Source organism: Astyanax mexicanus, chromosome 2 (genome assembly GCF_023375975.1).
Source record: "Astyanax mexicanus isolate ESR-SI-001 chromosome 2, AstMex3_surface, whole genome shotgun sequence".
In the NCBI taxonomy this organism is placed as follows: Eukaryota; Metazoa; Chordata; class Actinopteri; order Characiformes; family Acestrorhamphidae; genus Astyanax; species Astyanax mexicanus.
Genome location: NC_064409.1, coordinates 10,959,365 through 10,981,853, shown reverse-complemented (window position 1 = coordinate 10,981,853; position 22,489 = coordinate 10,959,365). Strand labels below are relative to the sequence as shown.

General features: G+C 39.9%; 1 protein-coding gene across 17 annotated transcripts in view; it reads left to right on the top strand.

The window, feature by feature from the left end:
* grip1 (glutamate receptor interacting protein 1) overlaps positions 1-22,114 on the top strand; it is a 554,262-nt gene extending 532,148 nt beyond the window's left edge. For 10 of the 17 annotated variants that reach the window (XM_049473333.1, XM_049473330.1, XM_049473334.1 and 7 more), the window contains 7 exons: positions 6,275-6,443; positions 10,406-10,444; positions 10,763-10,874; positions 11,986-12,030; positions 15,728-15,961; positions 16,919-17,065; positions 18,645-22,114. In XM_049473333.1, coding sequence (XP_049329290.1) covers positions 6,275-6,443; positions 10,406-10,444; positions 10,763-10,874; positions 11,986-12,030; positions 15,728-15,961; positions 16,919-17,065; positions 18,645-18,908 — 1,010 coding nt within the window. In that variant the 3' untranslated portion in view covers positions 18,909-22,114. The remainder of the gene's footprint in view (positions 1-6,274; positions 6,444-10,405; positions 10,445-10,762; positions 10,875-11,985; positions 12,031-15,727; positions 15,962-16,918; positions 17,066-18,644) is intronic. The other 7 variants (XM_049473326.1, XM_049473337.1, XM_022671228.2 and 4 more) reach the window with 3 other exon arrangements.
* Positions 22,115-22,489: the final 375 nt, after the last annotated feature.

Here is a 22,489-nt window from a genome sequence, read left to right as displayed (position 1 = left end):
ACCACTTCAGTTTCTGAATCAATTTTTCTGATTTTGCTATTTGTAGGTTTATGTTTGAGTAAAATTAACATTGTTGTTTTATTCTATAAACTACAAACAATATTTCTCCCAAATTCCAAATAAAAAATATTGTCACTTAGAGCATTTATTTGCACAAAATGAGAAATGGCTGAAATAACAAAAAAGAGATGCAGAGCTTTCAGACCTGAAATAATGCAAAGAAAATAAGTTCAAAACAATATTTGTTGGAATGTATGTGGGCATGTTCTCCTCCACCAGTCTTACACACTGCTTTTGGATAACTTTATGCCTTTACTCCTGATGCAAAAATGTAGGCAGTTCAGTTTGGTTTTATGGCTTGTGATCATCCATCTTTCTCTTGATTATTTATTGCATTGTATATATTAGAAAGAAAACTGCATTTTATAACGTTTCTTCATACTGTTCTTTAGAATGTCTCATGCAGCACACATTGAAAATAGACTCGTGACGCGTGCAGCTGGTGTGAAAGTCTGCACTGTTCTATTTTTTTTTCTCTCTCGTTTTGGATAAAAGTAGATTAAGAGTTGGTCAGGCTAATGTTGGTAGTTCTCAAATTTGCTATTGTGATGTCTTTGGGACATTATAATGATTCCTGACTCCCAAGCTGTTAACACCCCTTCCCCCACCCCTTTTACCCCTGCCCACCCAAACAGGGCTACCACTGGCTGGTACTAATAATTATATACAATTATATTCATTAGATCTCTACAATACATTATTAGTCTCTTCTGCCCTCTGTCCACGTGGGCCAGCGTTTTGTTTTGCTAAGTGGTTAGCAACTGCTAATGTGCGACGGGACCTCGTATCAGTAATGCGTCTGAATTGCAATTAGTCTTTTCAGCAAGCGGAGGCCTCTTCCTCCAATCTAATCATCCGTCTCACAGAGAATGGCGAGCTAGCAGGAATGTTAAGAAAGTGTTCATTTTCTATTAACTGATAATGGCTGGCATCATTATACCCACAAAGGGACATTATTATGTTCTAATAAACATCTTAAGGCTGAGAAAGACTGCAATTAAATGTAGGATTTCATAGCCCAAAGCCTTAGCTTCTAATTAGCCTGCATTTTATTTTTTTTCATGAATGTATTTGTTTAGATAAATCGCTGTCCATTATCCCTGAGCTAAACAGAATGTCTGTAATTGTCTCATTCATATAACAAAAAAAATCTCGCTCATGTCATTTCTGAATGAGCAAAACAAAAAAAAAAGAATAAAATGTCAGCTTCAGTTGCTGATTTTTATTGATGTTGTATGTGTGAAATCAAACAGTGACAGAAACCATTAACAACAAGCTTCTATACACTAGACTGAGAGGGCAAATCAAGGGCAGATCTCTGACCTGTCATGAAACATGGTGATAAATCATCAGTGATGTTCCTTGAGCAGCTCAGTATTTTATTGGTATCCATGAGCACTAAGGTCAGTGTGTTCTATATTTACTTAAATAGGGTTTTTTTAAATATAAAAAATGGGTAACCCTTTCTAGAACTACTAACAGCTCTGGAAAAAAATAAGAGACTACTTAAAAATGATGAGTTTCTTTGATTTTACCAAATTTAAAACCTCTGGAATATAATCAAGAGGAAGATGGATGATTACAAGGCATCAAACCAAACTGAACTGCTTGATTTTTTGCACCAGGAGTAAAGGCCTAAAGTTATCCAAAAGCAGTGTGTAAGACTGGTGGAGGAGAACATGCAGAAATGCGTGATAATTGTGATAGGAAACCAGGGTTATTACACCACATGTGTATATATGTATAAATGTATATGGCTTTTTCATCTGTTACAGGCAGTTGGCAAGCTGTTATTATAGTATTCCAGGTGGTTTTCATGGTGTTGCTAGGTGGTTACTGTGGTGTCCCAGATTGTTGCTATGTGATTCCAGGTAGTGTCCATGTTGTAACTATATGGTTGCTGTGATATTTCAGATAGTTTCTATACTGTTGTTAAGCTGTTGCTAGGTGGCTGTTTTGGTGTTGCAGTAAGGTTTGCCTAGGTTTTGCTTAGTAGTAGTTTAGTTATTCCAGATGAGTGTCATGGTGGTTACTGTGGTGGTCCCACTGTGGTGTTTTTGTGTTGCAGGATGGTTGCTGTGGTGTTGCTTAGTAGTTGATATGGCATTCCAGGTGGTTTTCTTAGTGTTATGTGTTCACTGTGGTATCCTTGATTGTTGCTATGGTATTTCAGGTAATGTATATAGTGAAACCTGAAATCTGGTTGCTGTGAAGCATTTGCCATTGCTATGGTGTTACTAAGGTTTTGCTATGATAGATCAGGTGGTTTCCATGTTGTTGCAAAGTAATTTTTGTGGCATTCCATGTGGTTGATATTCTGCTGCTAAGTGGTTACTAAATTAGGTGGTTGCTGCTTGTTGGTTGCTATGCCTGTTAGTTGTTAGGTAGTTGCTGTGGTCTTCCTTAGTGCTTGCAATGTCTGGGATGCTGTGCTATCCCAGGTGGTTGCTGTAATCTTTTGAAGTGGACTCTATACGAGTGCTACACTACAGCAAGGTGTTTGCTTTGATATTTCAGGCAGTTGCCATGATAATGCTTAGTGGTTGCTAGGGTGTTGCTAGGCAGTTGCTGTAGTATCCCTGGTGGTTGCTGAAGTGCATTAAATGGTTGCTCAGGTGTTGCCAAACAGTTGGGTGTTACAAATGCTTGGCAATGTGCAACCATAACCAGACGGCTTTCAAATGTTTGTGAACAATAAAGAACCCTTGAAAAACTATTTGTTTAACTTCGAAATGGACAGAAATGAACACCAAATTAAGCTTCAGTGGATGATATATTGCTGATGTTAGATTTGTTCCACCTTAGCAGGTTTGTTTGGGATTACATCATCACTAACAGATAGTTCTAATAAACTACACTGAGGGCAAATCAAGGGCAAATCTCTGACTTGTCACTGAGCGCAGTGATGCATCATCAGTGCTGCAGCTCACTTACTCTCTTATTGGTATCCAGGATCCGTTTGAGGACGAAGCCCATCTTCCTGCTCAGCCCACCTCCCACCGAGGCCTTAACCTTCCCCCCTAACGATCGCATGTCACCTTCAATCAATTCTCACTTAGAGTGATGATAAATCTCTCCCGCTGTACGGCTGATGTATACCTCCTCAAGGCCATCTTCTCCCTCTCTCTCTCTCTGTCTCTCTCCCTCTCTCTCTCTACCTGTAAAGAAATGAGAAAGAGAGAGACAGTCCCTTCATGTTAAGATGCTTATGTGGAGCACATCTCCACCCCCCTGGGCTCTCCGGCCCCCTCTGCTTTGTATAGACGTCTGAATCACAGATGTTTACACAGGTATTCGAGACACGCTCGAGAAATGGCAATACCGCCTGCTAAATAATGGATGTGGTGTACTTGCCGCAGGTCTGAGACTATGTAGGACAGCCAGGCTTTTATAGGAGGCCACAGAAAAGTCCAGTAGAGGCCTTATTTTGAGCTGAAGCAGAAGAGAGAGCAAAAAAAGAAAGAGCAAAATGACTTAAACGTATCAGGACCCTTTATGTTTTTATGGTATTAGCAGATATATTATTTTATCAAGATATTTTAACTGTAAAGATCTTAAATCATTTCAGAGCATTGCCAATAGAACTGGACACTCTGGAGCTTCACGTGTTAGCCTAAGCTAACTATATGCGAAGTGTCAGATAGGGTCAGTGGAATCTATATTTTCTTAAAAAAAGGGTTAGTTTAAATATAAAAAATAGTGTATCCCTTTCTAGAACTACTTAAATGGCTTTTATATCCATTACAGGCAGTTGCCAGGCTGTTACTATGGTATTCCGTTCCATGGTTTTCAAGGTGTTGCTAGGTGGTTACTGTGGTGTCCCAGATTGATGCTACAGTTTTACTATGTTATTCCAGGTGGTCTCCATAGTGTAACTATATAGTTGCTGTGATATTCCAGATAATTTCTTTGCCTTGGTGCCTTGGTGTTGCTTAGTAGTTGTTATATTATTACAAATGATTTTCATGGTGGTTAATGTGGTATTCCACGCTGCTGCTATATTATTCCCGCTCTCCGTGGTGGTCTGGTTGCTATTTTCCAGGGTTAGTGGTTAGTGGTTTTGGTAGTTGTTTGCTCTGGTGTCCAGTGTGGTTGCTGTGGTGTTGCTAAGTTGTTAGTAGTTAGTTTTGAGTTGTTTGGTATCTAAGATGGTTGATACATAGCTGCGATGGGGTCTCAGTTGGTTGCTGTGGTGTTCCTAAGTAGATACTAAATGAAGGGTCAGATAGAGAGCTGTATAAAGCTCATCAGAGCTGGGCTGATACGATATTCCATGTGGTTGCTAAGCTGTTTCTAAGTAACTGCTATGATATTCCAGGTGGTTTCAATGGTGTTGCTTAGTGGTTAATATCATGTTTCTGGGTGGTTGCTATGCTATTCCAAGTGGTTGGTATACTACTGGTTACTAAGTGGTTTATATGGTATTCTATGTAGTTGCTATTCTGTTACTAATGTGGTTTCTAAGGTGTTCCAAAAGTGTATCATGTATTTACTTTTGGTTTGTTCATTTTCTCCATAAACGGTTTCTTAAAGGGGGTACTAAACCCCCTGATTTTAGCTGACTCCACCCTCAGCTCAAATTTGAAAAAGGTTAAAAAAATGGAAGGGGTAGTGTGGGTGGGGCACTGGGTGATGTATGGGTTTAGAGGCAGGTCAGGTGGAAAAGCTGAATGGCTGAGTGTGCCTCTAAAAAGTAGTTAGGCTCAGATGGTTGGATGTCAGCTGAGGGGCGGTATTATTGATTGACTGATCTTCATATTGTGATGTATCTGCGTACTAAAGTACACAAAGGACACATCATCCTCGCCTATAGCACAGTTGAACCTGTAAAGGGACTACAGAGGCAGAAATTACCACAATAAAAGCGTTTTTTAAAGGCTAGAAAATGTTAATAAAAAAAATTAAACAGGATTGGTATGTTTCATTACTTTAAAGGAACTCTTATCAGCTTTTAATGGAAAAAGGTATGCTGTAGGTTTAGTGGCTCTTTAACAGATTTATTGAAGAATTATTAGAAGTCTGGACCCGTTGGATCAGTTGGAACACAGCTATATCCTCCATCCTCTCGAAAAGAGATAAATGCAATGAAATGAAACGATCTGTCAGCTAGTGATGTCCTTCATCTCATCTTTAGTCTCTTCACTCAGCTAGTGTGAAGGGTCTAGACACATTGGGAAGTTGGCTGTGATCAAGAATGTCCTGCCTGGATGTAATCTCTCATTTCATTCAGGGATTTCCAGGAAAGACTTCAAATAACGCTTTAAACTTACCTTAAGACATTTCACTCACCTGAATAGAAGTGGCGTTCTTAGTATGTGAAGCAGGTGAAATATATATACCAGAATATTCTGTTTCTGCTCATGGTCAGGTTCATGAATACTGATGAATTCTCTTGTGGCTATTTTCATAGTGAAAGGCATACCTTTAAGAAGAGCTTCTGGGGTTCTTTAGTACAAGCAGTGGTTTTATATACAATCACAGAATCATTTGAATGCTTTAATGGTGATTTGCAAGATTAAATGTTCTTCGAAGCTCCTGTATGTTCTATAAGGAACATTTTATAAATGGTTAAATTAAATTCTTATTAATGTAGAACTTCATAAAATGTAAAATGTATATACTACTCTTAAAAGAGGTTCTTTAAGGATTATAATAATAGACATATAGACATATAATAGACATCAATGCTAGAACGTCTATGCCAAAGGTCATTGAATTTAATAGATTTAGTGCCGTGTCTCATGATTTTTTTCATGTCCCATGAACGCAAATGTATTTTGCACTGACCGAGTCACTTATCTAGACACATGGACAATTCAAGACCAGTTATGGAACTTTATATTTTATCTAACATTGTCAAGAGTGTGGTCTTGAGTTCGCTGGTCCGAATCCAGTTTATGTAGCTTGCCAGCTGCCAGAGCCCTGAGAGAGCACAATTGGCCTTGCTCTCTCTGGGTGGGTAGATGGCTTTTTTTCTCCCCCATCACTCCAAAGGTGATGTCTGTAGTGCTAATGTAACGGAAGCGAGTTGCTGCGCTTGCCTCCGAGTGCGCTGTGATGCTACTCGGCAAGAAAAGAGCCAGTGACTGACTTTGACTTCATGGCATGTGCTAGTCTTCACCCTCCTGGTGTTGGTGCATTATAATTTGTACATTAACAGTGTTCTTTTGTTCTCTGTGTGTGTTTGTGTTGTGTGCATGGACCTGCGTTCCAGCTCCTACAGGCTTCCAGGCATCTGGCTATAGTTTCCACAGCCACGAGTGGAGGAACGCCAAAGCTAGCCGGGGCAGCTTGTCTCCGGTCAGCAGCAGCCGCCAGAGAAACAACATCCTGCAGGACCTGGGCCTCAGCGATGACGAGTGGGACAGACCCACGGCTAGCGGGTAATTTACCTACTGCACCGCTGCACACACATGATACATAAGATAGATGCTATTGAAGCTAATGTTCTGTCCACATAGGTAATGGGAGACTTGCCTATGCGGTGTTATAATGAGGTAATTGTTATTTAATGTGAGAAGGAAGTCCAAGTAATTTAAGAGTATTATCTATTGATCCATTTCCATTATATTTTGCTTAATGTGAAAAAACTGTCTTTTTTAAATTCAAAAGTTATATTAATATGAGTGTAATAATACATGGTTGGTGTGGTGCAGTGGATAACAACACTCTCTGTGAGCCAGTGAGCTACCAAATCATGTGGGAGACTGGGGTTCAATTCCCAGTATGGGTTACTATACTGTGCTACATCTATAAAAGTCCCTGTAAAAAAAAAAGTCAATAAAAGTCCCTGGGAAAAGACTCCTAACAATACATTGGCCCTCCTCTGTAATAGGAGTGTCCTTGTAAGTTGCTACGACTAAATGCTATAAATGTAATATGCGGATTTGTGCACTGATTGGCAAGCTGAGGGCTTTTAGAAAGTATAATAGGCACTTCTAATTCAAGCACATAATTATTTTTTGATTCAGAATGGCATACAGAGCCTTTCTTTTAGAAATATATTAATCATGTTCCTCAAGTCTTCTTTTTACTACAGTTATAAAGCATAGAAGTTTGCACAGGAACAGATTTCTGCACTGTACTATTCTGCACAGATGGCTACTTCATGTTTAATCACAGATATGAAGCTGAAAAGATAATTATCAATAGCGGTGAAAGAAGCTTAATTGCTAGTTTATGATCAAGTATAATAAATGCTGAGGATATTAAAACCAAATTAAAAAGAAGCCAGCTGAAGCCTTGTAGTGGTATAATCTACAGTAGTTCTATAAATGCATCTTTAACATAAGCATCAGGATACAGGAAAGCATCTGAGGTGTATAAATTGCTCCTGGCTCCTGAGATTTATAGGATTTGCTCATAAATCTTCATACATTTAGATGAGAGTGTCGAATAGCAATCCTTCAAAAATAAATAACCTGAAATTGAGTCAGAACTACAGCATCCATATAACAGTATGAAATATACACTGACATGCCAAAAGTGTTATATTAGGGGTTGGCTGGGGAACGGTCACACCTGTGTAAGTTGTAAGGTGTTATCATGTGAGTGTGACATGAATTAAGAGTTTCCCAGAGTTTAGGTGAGACCCAATAGTGGATGCCAGATGGATCATTTTAACATTTCTCAACCGACAGTGTTATATGTGTGACTGGAATATATCAATAAATGCATTACCACTTACAGCGGACAGTATGTGACTGGCAACAACTGGCTAGAAAAGTCAGTGCGCACAGATGAGCGTTTCCGTCAGAAATCACATCCACATTTATTGCAGGAGGCACCAGATGATTGTTTCACAGATCAGTGGAGCACTCTTTAGTCTATATACGTTAAATACAGTAGTAGACCTGTCCCATGACTATTGGCATGTCAGTGTATATATTTCAGCTGAGCATATGAGTGTGTATATGTAGTGTGTACTGTATTTTTTGCACTATAAGGTGCACCGGATTATAAGGCACATTATCAATAAATGTCTATTTTCTGGTCTGTTTTCATAGATAAGGCACACTGGATTTTAAGCCGCATTATGCAACACTAGTAAGGGACATGGGTGTAGCCATGTTTTTCTCCTAAACAAAACTGTAATTCTTACAAAAACATTTTCTTTTAAACTTAAATGTGCACCGGATGTTAATCTACACAGATTTCTCTCCTGAAAACTGTTTATTTGGGCAAGTAAAGTGCTTCCATTTATTTACAGTAAGCTTAGATTTCCAGAAGGCCAGGGTAACATATACTCACTTTTGAATAGCAAAAGAGCTAACACTTAGCGGCTAATGTTAGTGACTAGTGCTAAAGCTGCTCCTGCAGTGCTAGCAGTAGCAGCAGGCTACAGACCGATAATACTCACATCTGAACGGCAAAAGAGCTAGCATGGTTAGCGGCTAATGCTAATACTGCTCCAGTCTCGGTGCTGCAGAACTAAACTTTATAAATTAATTTTAAAATTAGCTTTATAACGCTGGCTTTACTGCTTCTTATAACCTGACTGGTAAAAATCGTACATAATAGTGCAAAAAATACGGTATAAAATTCCTGTGAAAATTAAAAATGGAAAAGCTCCTTATCTGGGCAGTAAGTGTTTATTTACTCAGTGAAACACTGATATTACGATTAATACAAACAATATTCATCCACATAAAATAGTGATTTTATCATCCACCACTTGGTTTGGTAAATCAGTGTTTAATGATGTTAAATCATTTAAATTAAACAAATCTATGCACTGTCTGTGAGGAACCAGCTGAACCAAGCATTGTTTTTCCTGTACTTTTTTCAAACTTAGACATTCTTTGTACATCTTACTGTATTCATATTTACCCTACATCTGTAACACAAACTCATCTTGTGTTACTACAAGCAAAAACTGTCCAATGGCTTGGAGGAAAATGTTTTTTATGCAGTATAATGTGTTTATATACCTAAAACCTGTATATATATCATCATCATCAGAGTACGAAGATTTCCTTCCAAGTCATTTTAGAGCATTTCTATTGACGCATTAGTTAAAAAAGTACTGCAAAATTCAAACCATGTCAGAAAAGTGAACAACTATATAAGCTCTTTGCATGACATTGACAAAAAGCTTGGCATCAAAGCTTCTGCATGTGGGATAAAAGTGAAGCTTCTCTTCGGGAACAGCTCTACATGATAAAGGCTAAATCTGTGGAAAATCTCTCAAAACTAGGTCAATTTTAGTAGCTGCAGACGCTTACTGTATTACTAAGCCACTTTCTTTTCTGCATTCATTCTACTTTGAGAAGCCCCATTGAAAGATGAATGTAAAAAAACATCTCTGATGAAGGCCAGGCTATTACAGCTCTTTTTAAAGCGATGCTAATGGCGTAGCTCTGCAGCGAGACACAAAAAGCACTAAGAACAGATATGGAGCGTCTGTAGAGCCAGATCCTGGAGACCTACCTTACTGCAGAGTCTAGCTCAAGCTTTAATCTGCTGCATTTTACCCGGCTGATATAATTAATGACTTCAAAAGGTCATGAGTGGCTGAGTCCGGTTTGTCAGTGTTCTGTTAGAACAGGTGGAATGATATGGTGCATTTGGGTGACCTTTGTAAAATTAGGGATTTTTAAGTTTGCCATTTGTGCCCGAAAGAATGAGATGGCATTAATACCAGTGGTAAAGTGGGAAATCCATTGTTCTGTCTGTTAAGTCTTTGGGTTGGGATGTACTATAGGTCTCTGGTTGTTGTGTGAAGTGTAACGTAATTATTATATATATAATACGCATGAGAAATACTGTATGAATTACTTATATAAGTCTTATATTATGGCTTTTAATGATTGTGACATTGACTCCCGTTTCATGGTTCTTCACCATCAGCAGCCAGAGTCAGAGAGAGCACAATTGGCCATGCTCTCTCCCCACACCACTCATATTTTGGTGTTGGCTGGCATAGGCATCTTTTGGCTGATGTATGTCTAGTTACTTCTCTACTAGTTAGCATAATTAGTTTGCAACTGTAACACTTCAAGAAACAAATACGAAATTAAATAAACATATACAGTATTTATATGTTTTTTCATGCAGTACCTGTATTGCTATTGTACAGTTAAACAGTAGGACAAGCTGCCCTTTCATTGGTAAATAATGAAAACTCAAATGAAAAAGTCAAGGCATTGATACCAATGAAACTAAAAGTCATGAATTATGGCGGACTTCACCAGCCAGATGATTATATTGGTCCAGCCCAGGTCCAAAATGCACCTCAACCTTTGCAGCAAAGTAGATCTCCAGTAGAAGGTTTGGTGACTATTGCTCTAAAGCAGATGTGTTTGCGTGAGCCTGTTGATTGAAGCTGCCTCTCCATTACCTGCAGAGCCGCCACGCTGCCCACTGGCCTTATCTCAGACAGCAGGTGAGGCTCAGTGCCGTGTGCACCTCCTAGTGTCTGCACCGCTTCCCAAATGGCCCCTCACCCCATGACTCCACTTACCCGCGGGCGTCACCAGCATATCGCCCGGCATAACGTCCCCATTTGTGTGTAATCAGCTACACCGGACAGTGTGTCTCTTGTGTGTCTGTTTTCCTCCGAGCCCCGCCTCCACTGCCAGTGCCTGCACAGCCCCCATTGGTCGTCTCCAACGCTCATCACTGTGGTGCCTGCCTGCTCATTGGCTACCTTAGTTGAAAAAGATGGGCAAAACTGTAATTTTTATTTACTTATCTTCGGCAGGTTCACTGTAGGCCACGACGGTACAGAGCCAGACCAGGAGGAGAACTTCTGGTCCCAGGCACTGGAGGACCTGGAGACGTGCGGCCAGTCAGGGATCCTCCGGGAACTTGAGGTAACTTGCTTATCAACACCCTCTCATAGAGCCATTCTTCATTTTATCACCTAGATGTGGCCATTTTTGTCCTTTTTAGTGTAAATTGTCATGAAGTCACGGCTATCTGTCATTCCAACTCATTCTACCACTGTTCCATTGGTCGCTGACCCTGGTCCTGGACCCAGTTTCCTTAACATCCACCATAGCCATCAACTGCTGCAACACAACTGCAAAGATGTGAGCCTACTTTGCATTTGCCTATTGGTTTGACCAATGGGGAGCCTTCAAGAGAGATAGAGCTAATCACTTAGGGGTGCCTAAATCCTGGTCTGGGTTATCTATCACCCGTTGTTCTTTAAAAGAGCTACCAAAGCTACCTTTAGGCAGTGAACCTCTTTGTAAAATATGTCATTAATTGCTAGACAAACTGGACCTCTACAAGGTACCAGAAGACATTTTGCCCAGTTTATAGACTTTATGGAAAGGGTGTATCATTTATGGGATTAGCTGGGATGCCAGCTTTGGCAACCTATGTGTGTGCAGTATCTAAAGGCCCAACTACAACATCTTTGGGCAAATATTCCCAACAAGGTACTAAAACCTTTTTTCAGTTGTACAGTTTCCCCCCAATAGATGTATTGTTTTACTCTGTAACTGTAGATTCGACATCATTAGATTTGCATAAAGATTCATAGAAACTTTCATTGGATTATCAGTTTATAATCTGAACTTTCCAGGGAACAATCCAGAATAAAAAAAATGAGCTGAAATTAAATAGAATTGATAACACTATTTTTTTTAATTTAAGGAGTAAATATTTCCGTAAAATGTACTTTGTTACTTGACACCTCTGCCAGGGAAGTAGATCTCCTGGACCAGTAATTGGGCACTAATTTAGGTTCAAGCTAGGTCCGTCCCAAATATACATATTAATCAATTTCTGATCAGGAAAGCCTGATAAGTTGGATGAGATGTGCTAAAAAAAAGAAAGAAAACTCCTGGACCAGGGTTATCAACCACCACACTATATATGCACCCCCAACACCCAACCACACCACCACTCACTCCCTGTCCATACACGCATGCCGTCACACCTTTAGTTTTGTGTAACTGCTCCTTCTCTTTCCAGGACAAGCCAGACAGGCTTCTGACTAAGAGAAACCTGGCCATCTTGGTACCCCTTTCCTTTTTTGGGCTTCCTCTCTGCTTGTAGCGCTGTAGCACCCTGGTGCTCTCCCTGTGTTGCTGGGCTCAGTGTCTCACGCTGGGGGCCTGCTGTGGGGGGTGGTGGGCTTGGGTTGTGGTGTGGTGTGGGGGGGGGAGGGGGTTGTCTTACATACAATACAACCATTACTGGCATCCACTTCACATCCTGGGGGTGCATTCAAAAGATGTAAGGTGTAAATAATCTTTGATATACAGTTTATAAATGTCAGAGTTAGACAGCAGATCTCAGTTGCAGAAACCTGTGAAGACATTTTCACCTGCCATCAGCCGTCAGCCCGTGATTTATGCTGTTTCTTATTCCTGTCAGCCTCTCGGTAATATGAAGCGGCTGATTTGCTTTTGCTCTCGTATCACATTGAATCAACATTCACTGTGATTAATTCTGAACGGCATTTTACTGAATACCAATGGATTTGACCTAAAATGATATACACTCACTGAGTAATTTATTAGGAAGACCATTGCACATATAATAACTTATGCAATTATCTAATCATTCAGTCATGTGTTAGCAGTGCATTGCAAAAAAAAAAACATTTTAGTTTTTGAGATTTTGAGCTTAACATGATTGTTGGTGCTATTATTTCAATCAGATTCGATTAAACGCTGATTTTCATGATTTTTATCAGTCTCTAGATCAGGGGTCGGCAATTAAGTTTAACCGCAGGTCAGATATTTTCCAAGCCATTACATGGTGGGCCGCAGAAATAAAAAATCTGTTTTGGAAAATGAAGTGTAATAGGATGGAGTGCTACAGACTAGTAGCTCTACAGCCCAGAGGGTTGTTGAGCCCAATTGCAGAACAGTTTCTCTCAAAGCAGGTAAACCCAAGAAGAAAAGAAAATAAGAAAAATCAGTGTCCTCAGGGTCGCAGTCCAATATACTACCGCTGCCCCTGCTAGTGAATTGGGACACAGCCAGGAAAAACGCCCTTATAAGGAGATAGGGAGCCCCAGAACAGACGGAAAAACGAGATTGGGCGGAAACTAAAGTCAATGTAAACAAAAGCTTCAAACAACCTCACAGGCCAGATGTTTCATGCTTGGCCACCTATTGCCGACCCCTGCTCTAGAATTTTCTCACAATGGTGCAATAAATACAATCTTTAAATCATTCAGTGAAAGAGGTCAACTAAGAACAGTCAGATTGGTTTGAGCTGACAGGAAGGCTACAGTAACTCAGATAACCAGTCTGTATAATTGAGTTGAGCAGAAAGCATCTCAGAATGTAAAATTAAAGTCCCAACTTAAGGAGGATATGCTACAACAGCATAAAAACTGCAACAGGACCCACTTCTTTCAGCCAAGAACAGAAAGCTGAAGCTGCAGTGGGCACAGACTCACCAACACTGGAACTTTGAAGGTTGGAAAACTGTAGCCTGGCTTGATTTCTACAGCATCTTGATTGCTGCTAAAGCTAACACAGAGAGTAGGATCAGAATTAAGCACCTAATTCAACAGCTGAAATCAGTGCACCCAACCAGCCTTGTGTCTACAGTCATGAATGGTAAAAACCTGCAACTTGGAGCTTTGTGACGCAGTCGTATTACCATGAACCAGAACCTTAATACTTGGAATCCATTCCATTTATGAGACATTGAGGCCAAGTTTTAAGAGCAAAGTGAGACAGGCCATACATAGTATGGGTGTATAATGTGAAAATTCTGATAAAATGCTTGGTGGAGTGGAATTCCACAGTATTTCTAAGCCTGTCTATTGGCTTCTCTAGGGGTATGTTTGTAGACATTCAACTGACGATGAAAGTTTGATAAGGCTGTTTCTAAACAGGCATACCACTGCATAATTCATTTGGTAAGATGTAAATGAAAGCATTCAGAGTGGTGTTAAATGATTGTGAAATGAATGATTATTGATAAATGCAAATATTGTATATAGCTACTCTATATGTCTAAATGTTTGTGCAAACTCCTCTAGCCCCTGTGGAGTATATTACATTACATTACATTTGGCAGGCGCTTTTGTTCCTGTACAGACCAGACTGCCTTTTAATGCTGGGCATAACGCCCACGAGGTCCGCAGACAGAGTAAGTGTGAATAAGGGGGTTTGCCACGCCCCACTCTATCGAAACTCGTCTGAAAACCGTGCTTAATAAAGTACAAATATTTGAGTAGTACTGCCAATAGAATAAGACCAACTGGAGAAGACAAACATGAACATATTGGCATTAAGACACAAATACCAAGTTTGGGCAAGAGGTTATAAAACTATTTGGTTTTTTTTTTGTAATGATGGTAATCCAAACTATAATTTTGTAATGAGTTGGGAACGGAAAGAATGGATGTTCCTTTTACCACCACTCTGAATAATTATTTATTTAGTCTGTGCCCACTGCAGCCTCAGCTTTCTGTTCTTGGCTGAAAGAAGTGGGTCCTGTTGTGGTTTTATGCTGTTGTAGCCCACCCTCCTTAAGTTAGGACTTTTATTTTACACTCTGAGATGCTTTCTGCTCAATGCTATTATACAGACCGATTATCTGAGCTACTGTAGCCTTTTTGTGAGCTCAAACCTGAAAATCTGACTGTTCTTAGTTGACCTCTTTCACTGGATAATTTTATGATTTTCATTATTGCGCCAGTATTTACACAATTTCTCACAATAAAACCACTCTGACTAATTTGGCTTATCTAAAAAATAAGTTCCTAAATCGAATGTACCCTTGGGCTCTAATTTGACTTGATAAAGTGTTTGTCTTTTGGTTAACGTCTTTAGTGTTTTACAGAGTGTTTACTAAAAAAACAAAAAAAAAAAACAAACAGAATAAAACAGAATAAAAACAAACACACGGGGAGAAGCATTTGTTAGCTGGAGGTGATAGAGTAGGTTTTTGTGCAGAGGTGCATGACTACATGTTGTCGTATCGATCAAAAAAAATGCATCACCTCGGTGAGATGGAGCGTTCAGTTTATTCTGACATCCATCACTAACCTGGAATACAGTTCAGCACAGTTTGGGTGAGAGTCACTCAGAACTGTCCAGTGATGCAGGTCTGGAGAAGTTGGCATGATGTGGGTTCATGCAAAGCATGATGGGAGAGCCACTGCAAGGCTTTTTTTCTGTCTCTCTTTTTCTTTCAGTCTTGTGTAACCATCTCTTTCTAAACCGGGCTCTCTAATGTTTGAAGGATTTTCTCGCTTCAAATGAAACCATTGAACGTCTGTTTTGACTAAAATGCATCCGAGTCGTTAACTGTGCGTGTGACTAGTCATTGCCATGGCTTGCCATGGTGGAACTCCTTTGGAACTGTATTGTACTGGGTGTTCATCTTCTGTCTGCTACAGTGCATGAAAGCACCTGTGTCTGTGCATCAGTCTCTTAATGAAATGAGGAATGATGGTGATGAAGAAAGCAGGGGGGTTAATCTGCCATTGTTTTTCTCTGTCTTCTGTCTGTCTTCCCAAAAAAAGGGATCTTGTCAAAAGAGAGCTAGACAATGCAGTAGTCCATCATATCTCTGTGTTTGTGTGTTTGATAACCTCATTAACCTCATTTTCTGAATATGCAGATATGCATACCGACCAAGCCATGCAAAGCCATCAGGGAGCATGTACTGTTCACTGTGTTGACGGTAATGAGCCCCTCTGAGCCCGCTCTCTTTCTCTGCTTCCCCCCTTGCTGCACTCTAGGCCACCATCATGTCTGGGAGCACGCTCAGTCTGAACCACGACCCGGCACCCACACGGAGCCACCTGGGAAGGCAGGCCAGCTTCCAGGAGCGTGGCAGCAACAGGCCTCAGTACACCCAGGCCAACCGCAGCAACACACTGCCCAGTGACGGTGGCCGCAAGGCCTTTGCCATGAGGAAGATGAAGCAGGAGATCAAGGACATCATGTCGCCAAACCCAGTGGAGCTGCACAAGGTAGCTTTATAACACTGATTGGACTGATTACAGTTTCTGAAAACACTCACTCACTTGCACACATTTAGCAGGCTGATGATTCTCCATGAGTGGGAGCTTTAGTAGGCGACACTGAAAGGAAAGAAACCAGCAGGGACTTACAAATGTACATTTGTAACAGATTCAGTTACACATTGTAATTGTACAGTATAAATTTTAATTGTTATTTTGGCAACATATAACTCTGAAAACAGTTTACTGGACAAGTTGTTACTCTTGGCTAGAAAGTGCATTCTTAATAATTAGTTAAAAAGATGCTCCCTTTAGTCATAAAGACTGTACCATCTCCTCTCCCCTTCTCTTTTTGGAAAGCTTTTATTTTCCCCATTTCTTGAAGGAGCTGAAAAATGTATACAAATTTTTCCACTTGTCAATATATAGGGGCCATTCTGCCAAATCGGTGTCATTTCTGTCCTCAGGAAATTACATGTATAAATGTGCACTCAAAATAACTTTATAATACATTTTATTATTAAGCATAGTGTCTTGTACATTGACCTAATTGCAAAAGTAAGATATGTAATTAAAAACATTATTAAAAACTACTGAAAACACTGGAAAAATAGCATTTGTTACCTTGTATGTTACTTGTAAAAAATTAAATAAAGCTGACCAGTCCATGTGTTATTAGATTCAGAGTTGAAAAAAAAAGTTTTATTTGGAGTTAAGTTGAGTTACAACAAGCAAAGGGCACCTATTCGGTGGAGTGCCCCATATACTCACTGTTTTATGCAAGGTTTTGGTACGATTTGGACAAACATTAAGTGTCAAAAGGAAAAAGAAGCACTTTTGAATTACTAAAATCATTTTTTTTTTTTTTTTTTTTTTAAATCTGTGGTGAACTGTACTAATGACCTGGATGAAATGTATGTTATTGTATATGGCCGCTTGTGCCTGACCTCTGTCTCTTTAATGCAGGTGAGTCTGTTTAAAGAGTCAGACCTGGAGGACTTTGGCTTCAGTGTGTCCGACGGGCTAATGGAGAAGGGCGTCTATGTCAACAACATCCGTCCAGGGGGGCCTGCAGAAGTGGGGGGGTTGAAACCATACGACAGGCTGCTACAGGTAATCCATTATTTTATATTTTTACTTTAGAAGTGTTAGGAATCTGATCTGCAGCTTTTCTAGCTGGCACAGTTCTCTATGCTTGGTGCTGCTTGCTATATTTGTGCTTTGATGAAATTCCAAGCACACAAAATCCACTTTGCAGAAAACACATTGCAGAAAAATTTATCTTGTTTGAATAAGACAGCTAGAAATTAGCCAACAGGGAAAATAACGCAGTAAGTCAATGAGAAATGGATCTTCTCATCTAGCTTAACAAAACAAACAACTTTAACAGCATCCAAATACTTGCAAATCCTAACAACTGTTTTATAGATGTTGTTGTAGTGCGTGTTCATTAATCATACAAATATACCAGTGGAAAATGAACTGTGACTTTAAGGCTTAGGATTTCATTCAGGCCACAACAAAAAAGCTAATTTCTGCAACCTCTCTCATTGGATTAGCAGTATAACAGCACTAATCCAATAAAAGCACTTATCCTGTGCAACAGTGTTAACTCTTGATCTTTGTTTTCTGGTACGGTCCTGATGAGAGCCAGTTTCATCATAACATTTGAGGGTCTTGTGCAGACACAAAGACCCTCAAATGTTAGGATGAAACTGGCTCTCATCAGAATCGCCCCAGGAAAAGGAGGAGCAAGAGTTACCTCTGCTGCACAGGATAAGTTCATAAGAGTGACCAGCCTCAGAAACCACAAGTGAACAGCACCCAAAATAAGAGCACCCCACATGATTCCTTACATGGGTGAGTTTGGTAATCATTTTCAATGTAGGGAAAAAATGAAGAGAATGTATGTCAAAATGTTTGTGGACCCCCATGAATAAATAAGTACATGTTCCAATACTTCTGTCCATATATACTTTAGTTTTATGGCTTACAGCCAATAAAACCCCCAAAAATTAGTGTCTCAGAAAATTATAATATGATATAAGCCCAATTGGTACTTTTGGTAGTGTGGACAGTGTGCCAAGTCCTGCTGGAAAATGAAATCCACATCTCCGTAAAAGTTGTCAGCAGAGGGAAGCATGAAGTGCTTGCTTCCTCCAGACTCTGCTCCCTTGATTTCCAAATTAAAAGCAAAATTTACTGATGGTCTATGATGGTTTGGAAAGCCATATTATATGCTGGTGCTTAAAGTAGATCACTCTGTGTGTAATACAGCTATATCATTTTGAGAGTTTCACATTACTGAAATAAAGTATATTTTTAATTATATTTTAATTGTTGATGCACTAGTATATCGTTGCTGTCCAATGAAAAACAAGTATGTCCATTTTTACAGATTGTTTTTCGGACAATTCCTTAGACTGTGCCACAATTTCTTGATGAACGAGCCAATAGAAATACTTCAAAATGACCTGAATTGAACTCTTTTTACTTTGACTTCCATTTAAAGTTTAGATGTTTTTCTCTCTCTCTCCTGTGAAGTTGCTGTTTTAGAGATACTTGTTTTTTTATTGGACAGCGACGATATGCAGTACATGCCACAAGTTTAAATATGTGCCTTAAATGTGTAAACTTTCCCATCAATAGCAGACCTTTATAAAGCATGTTTCTTTTCTTGTTCTTCTCACAGATCAACCACGTCCGAACCAGGGACTTTGACTGCTGCTTGGTGGTTCCTCTCATTGCCGAGTCCGGAAACAAACTGGACCTGGTCATCAGCCGGAACCCAACGTCTGTGCCAGGATCTGAACTAAACCAGTTGCCCAACGACGAGCCAGTGGACTGGACTGACCTTACCGAGCCCCTCCCACAAGCGGGAACAGGACAGGAGGCCGGCCAGCAGAACTCCTTGCTGGCGGGCGTGGATGACAGAGACCCCAACAAGACCTTATAGCAGAACCTCCCACTCCACCTCCCCTCCTCTCCGGCACAGGCAGACGAGTGCTCCTCATGGTGCTAACTGAACCCCTCCCGACTGCTCCCCACCCACCACCTGCTGGGAGTGAGCGTGTCGGAGCCTGTCCGTGATATAGCACACCCAGTCTCCTCCCTGAGCCAGAGCATGAGCCACACTGACTGGGAGAGCTGTCCTCTCCATGCCTGCTGGGTGGGTTGCGTATTTTTTTTTGTTGTTTTTTTGACTCCTGTGGAAATGACACTAACTAATGGAGGAAGACCATAATGACCTCTGAACTGAATACTGAACTGGGAAAAAAAAAAACTAAAAAGTGAGGAGAGAATCAGAAAAATAACAAAACAGTGCCATCCTTCATTTTTATTGCCAATAAACTGAACTAGTTTTAGGGAAGAACAAAAAAAAAAACGTGAAGCAAAAGAAGCGAAAGGAAACATTGAGACGTTTACACATGATGTTGGACTGGCCTCTCTCTCTGTCTGTATGTGTGTGTGTATTTGAGAACGAAAGCTCCTTATGTGAGCCTTCTTCACAAGTGTGTGTGTGTGTGTGTGCGCGCGTTCTTACGGACATTCTTATATACAAGTCTAGGCCAGAGTGATTCTCCACATGCTCTGTTTTGGAGTTTTGGAATGGTCTCTCATGGCAAAGTCCTAAACCTCAGCTGTGTCCACCTTGTACCCTGGAATCGATTCCTCTAGCTCCATTCTTTTGTAGCGCTGAATCCCATACGTGTGTATAGTGAACACCCCTGTTAAATCCTCACAAGTGATGCCAAGGCCTGAGTTCCCTGCCTTACTCATTCAGTGGAAAGAAAAAAACAAAGAGTTTGGCACGAGCTCAGCACAACCAATCCAATAGCCATTTTTTAAAACGTGGCAAAAAGATAAAAAATAAAAACGTAATAATGAGTGAGTCAGCCTGAGTGGGTTGGGTAGCAGCATAATGCATGAGACCTTTTTTTTCTGAACTACTATTTTGTAACGGTAGACTACGTACAAAACGTAATGTACAAAAAGAGAACTTGGCTACATGTAGTTTTAAAAAGAGAAAATAAGAAGACACAAAAGAAAACGAAAACCCTCTAAACAACACACAAAGGCCATGCCATCATCATTTTTATTGCAGGTTTTGCTTGCTGGTGTAAACACTGATCTAATCTAATCTAATCTATCTAATATCATTGTTTAGACCTTGATTTCACATCGAATTAGGAGGATTGTTTCATTTTGCTACTGAAAGGTTGGTATCTAAGGCACCTTATCTTAGAATTGGACAGATTTCTATTTTTATTAGTAAAGGGAAGTGATTTATACGTGAGAGGGGAGCAAATGTTTGCAATCTGAGTGATGGGGAAAGGGGCACACTGGTACACTAAGCAATCGGTTACCGAAAAACACCCTTTGTGTATCAGATGATTGATGTATTTTGGTTGGAAAGAGGTGTTTTGATGTACCAAGCAGTAGGTCTAGTTAAACCCCCAGGCATGTGTTCCATTTCGGGAGAATTCGATTACTAGCACAAAGCAAAGCAGAGACCAAATATCCGCTTCACGCTGGCCTAAATCGGGCCTTTTACCAGATTTAGAGAACGGAAACTGACACATCGCTCCTGAGCGATGCTGGCAACCAGAGAGTTGTCTATTAAAGCATAGAAGAGAATAAGCGTGCAGTGAGAATAACACCAGCTCCTCATTCTGGAGTCAGTTTCAGACCACTACACTGATTTGTAGCCGTCAAGACCACTTGTTCTTCACTCTTGTTTTTGACGTACAGTGCGGAAGCAGCTCCCATCCCAACATCACTAGAAAGGGGGGAAAATAAAAAATTTTTTAAAGTGTCCAGCATGAGGTTGTCAACACACACAAGGCTCAAATCAACTTCTAGACTCTAGACTATAATCTAGACTATACCACCCGTTCCCCCGACACATCCCCCTGTTGTTTAAGTGAATATGAACTTATGCTAATCTACTGTATGTGGTAATGGTATGGTTTTGTATGTTAAAATGTTTTGTTCTTTTGTTTTTTTTCTTTTTTTTCTTCAGAGGGTGAAAAAAGCCCAAAGGGTGTACAAATCATTTGTAAAGAGAAAAAAAAAAGGGTTAAAAAAAAAAAAAGATAATGGCACTTGTGTGTTAAATCATGTGAGAATGGGGTTTGTAAGGTGAGTCGTTGCCTACCTACCATACACAATGGTAAAACATCAAGGAAACTTGATACTTCACACAAAAGAACTGTAGCTCAAAAAAAAAAAATAATAACAATAATAATAATAATAACGCTAATAAAAATAATGTGTCCATAAGCACATATGCTGCACATTATGGCAACACATTCTTTCACCCACCTGTGTGTGTAAAGTCGTGGCTTTTGATGAGTGATGTTACTACCCTTGTCGTCCGTGCTCACACACCCTGTCTACTCACTATTTAAAATGGCACGTAGCGGTCCAATCTGATTATCGGTCATAATCTCATCAGGGGGACACTCACGTGGGATTATCTTTTACCGAGACTGTTTAAAAAAAAAAAAAAAAAAAGCAACTGTGTTGTTTTTCGTTTGTTTTCTAAAGTTCCTTCAGGTACGGGTTCATTCCCCAAAATCTCATGCACTGGATTTTCTGAGATCGTTAGCGTTCTGCTGACATGCCGACGTGTCGCATGCTGAATTCTGACGGGCGAGGCCTGATCCAAGAGCAGGTTTTCACTGTAAGCGTTGTGTCGTCCGATGCGTGGCTTTGTCCGTGACTTACGTTTGACATGACATCACTGTGTTACAGCAAATAACATGTAGTCACATGCAAAATGTTTTAACTTACTTATTTCTTTTTTTTTCTTTGCTGTTGATGATGATTATGATGATAATGATGATAATGCAGTTGATCTCATTTTTATGTTCCTTTTGTGGAATCATCTAAGTGGATTTAAGCACTGCCAGTTAAAATAGTGGGTATCCATTTTCAGTGTATGATGAATTAATGAATCAATTCCACAGTTATGTCCCTGAAATATTGTATTTTTATTTCTAATGGACAGGTATTATGAGCTGTAAAGTATTTTTGTACAAATTTAATACTTTGTTAGCATGATATTTATCGTCTATGTATAACTTTGGGGATTCCTACAGCTGTAAACCTTTGTATGGCCAACAAAAAGAGAAACAATAAAAAGATACAGAGTGGGCACATTGTGGTGAATGATTTGTGAATTATGTGATTATTTGTCTGTGTGTAGATTAATACACTAATTGATGCAAAAGGATACATTTTCAGGGTAAACCTTTCAATTGACTGGGCTCATCACACCGAGATCATCACACCAGCAATTACTCCACAGCAAAGGCAACGCTCTCACCACAAGCCCTTCATACATGAAACTAATCATCAATGGTATCAAATAGAACCTGGATTTGTCACTAAAGCTGATGTTTTTCTGTAAGGACACCATTACGCAGCACTGTCCACTGTGGGAGGTAATGTCCTTTATAGCACATTTCATATCACATGCCTAAAGACACTTGCTATGTAAAATGAACGGCTTGGGAACAGCCACACCTGTGT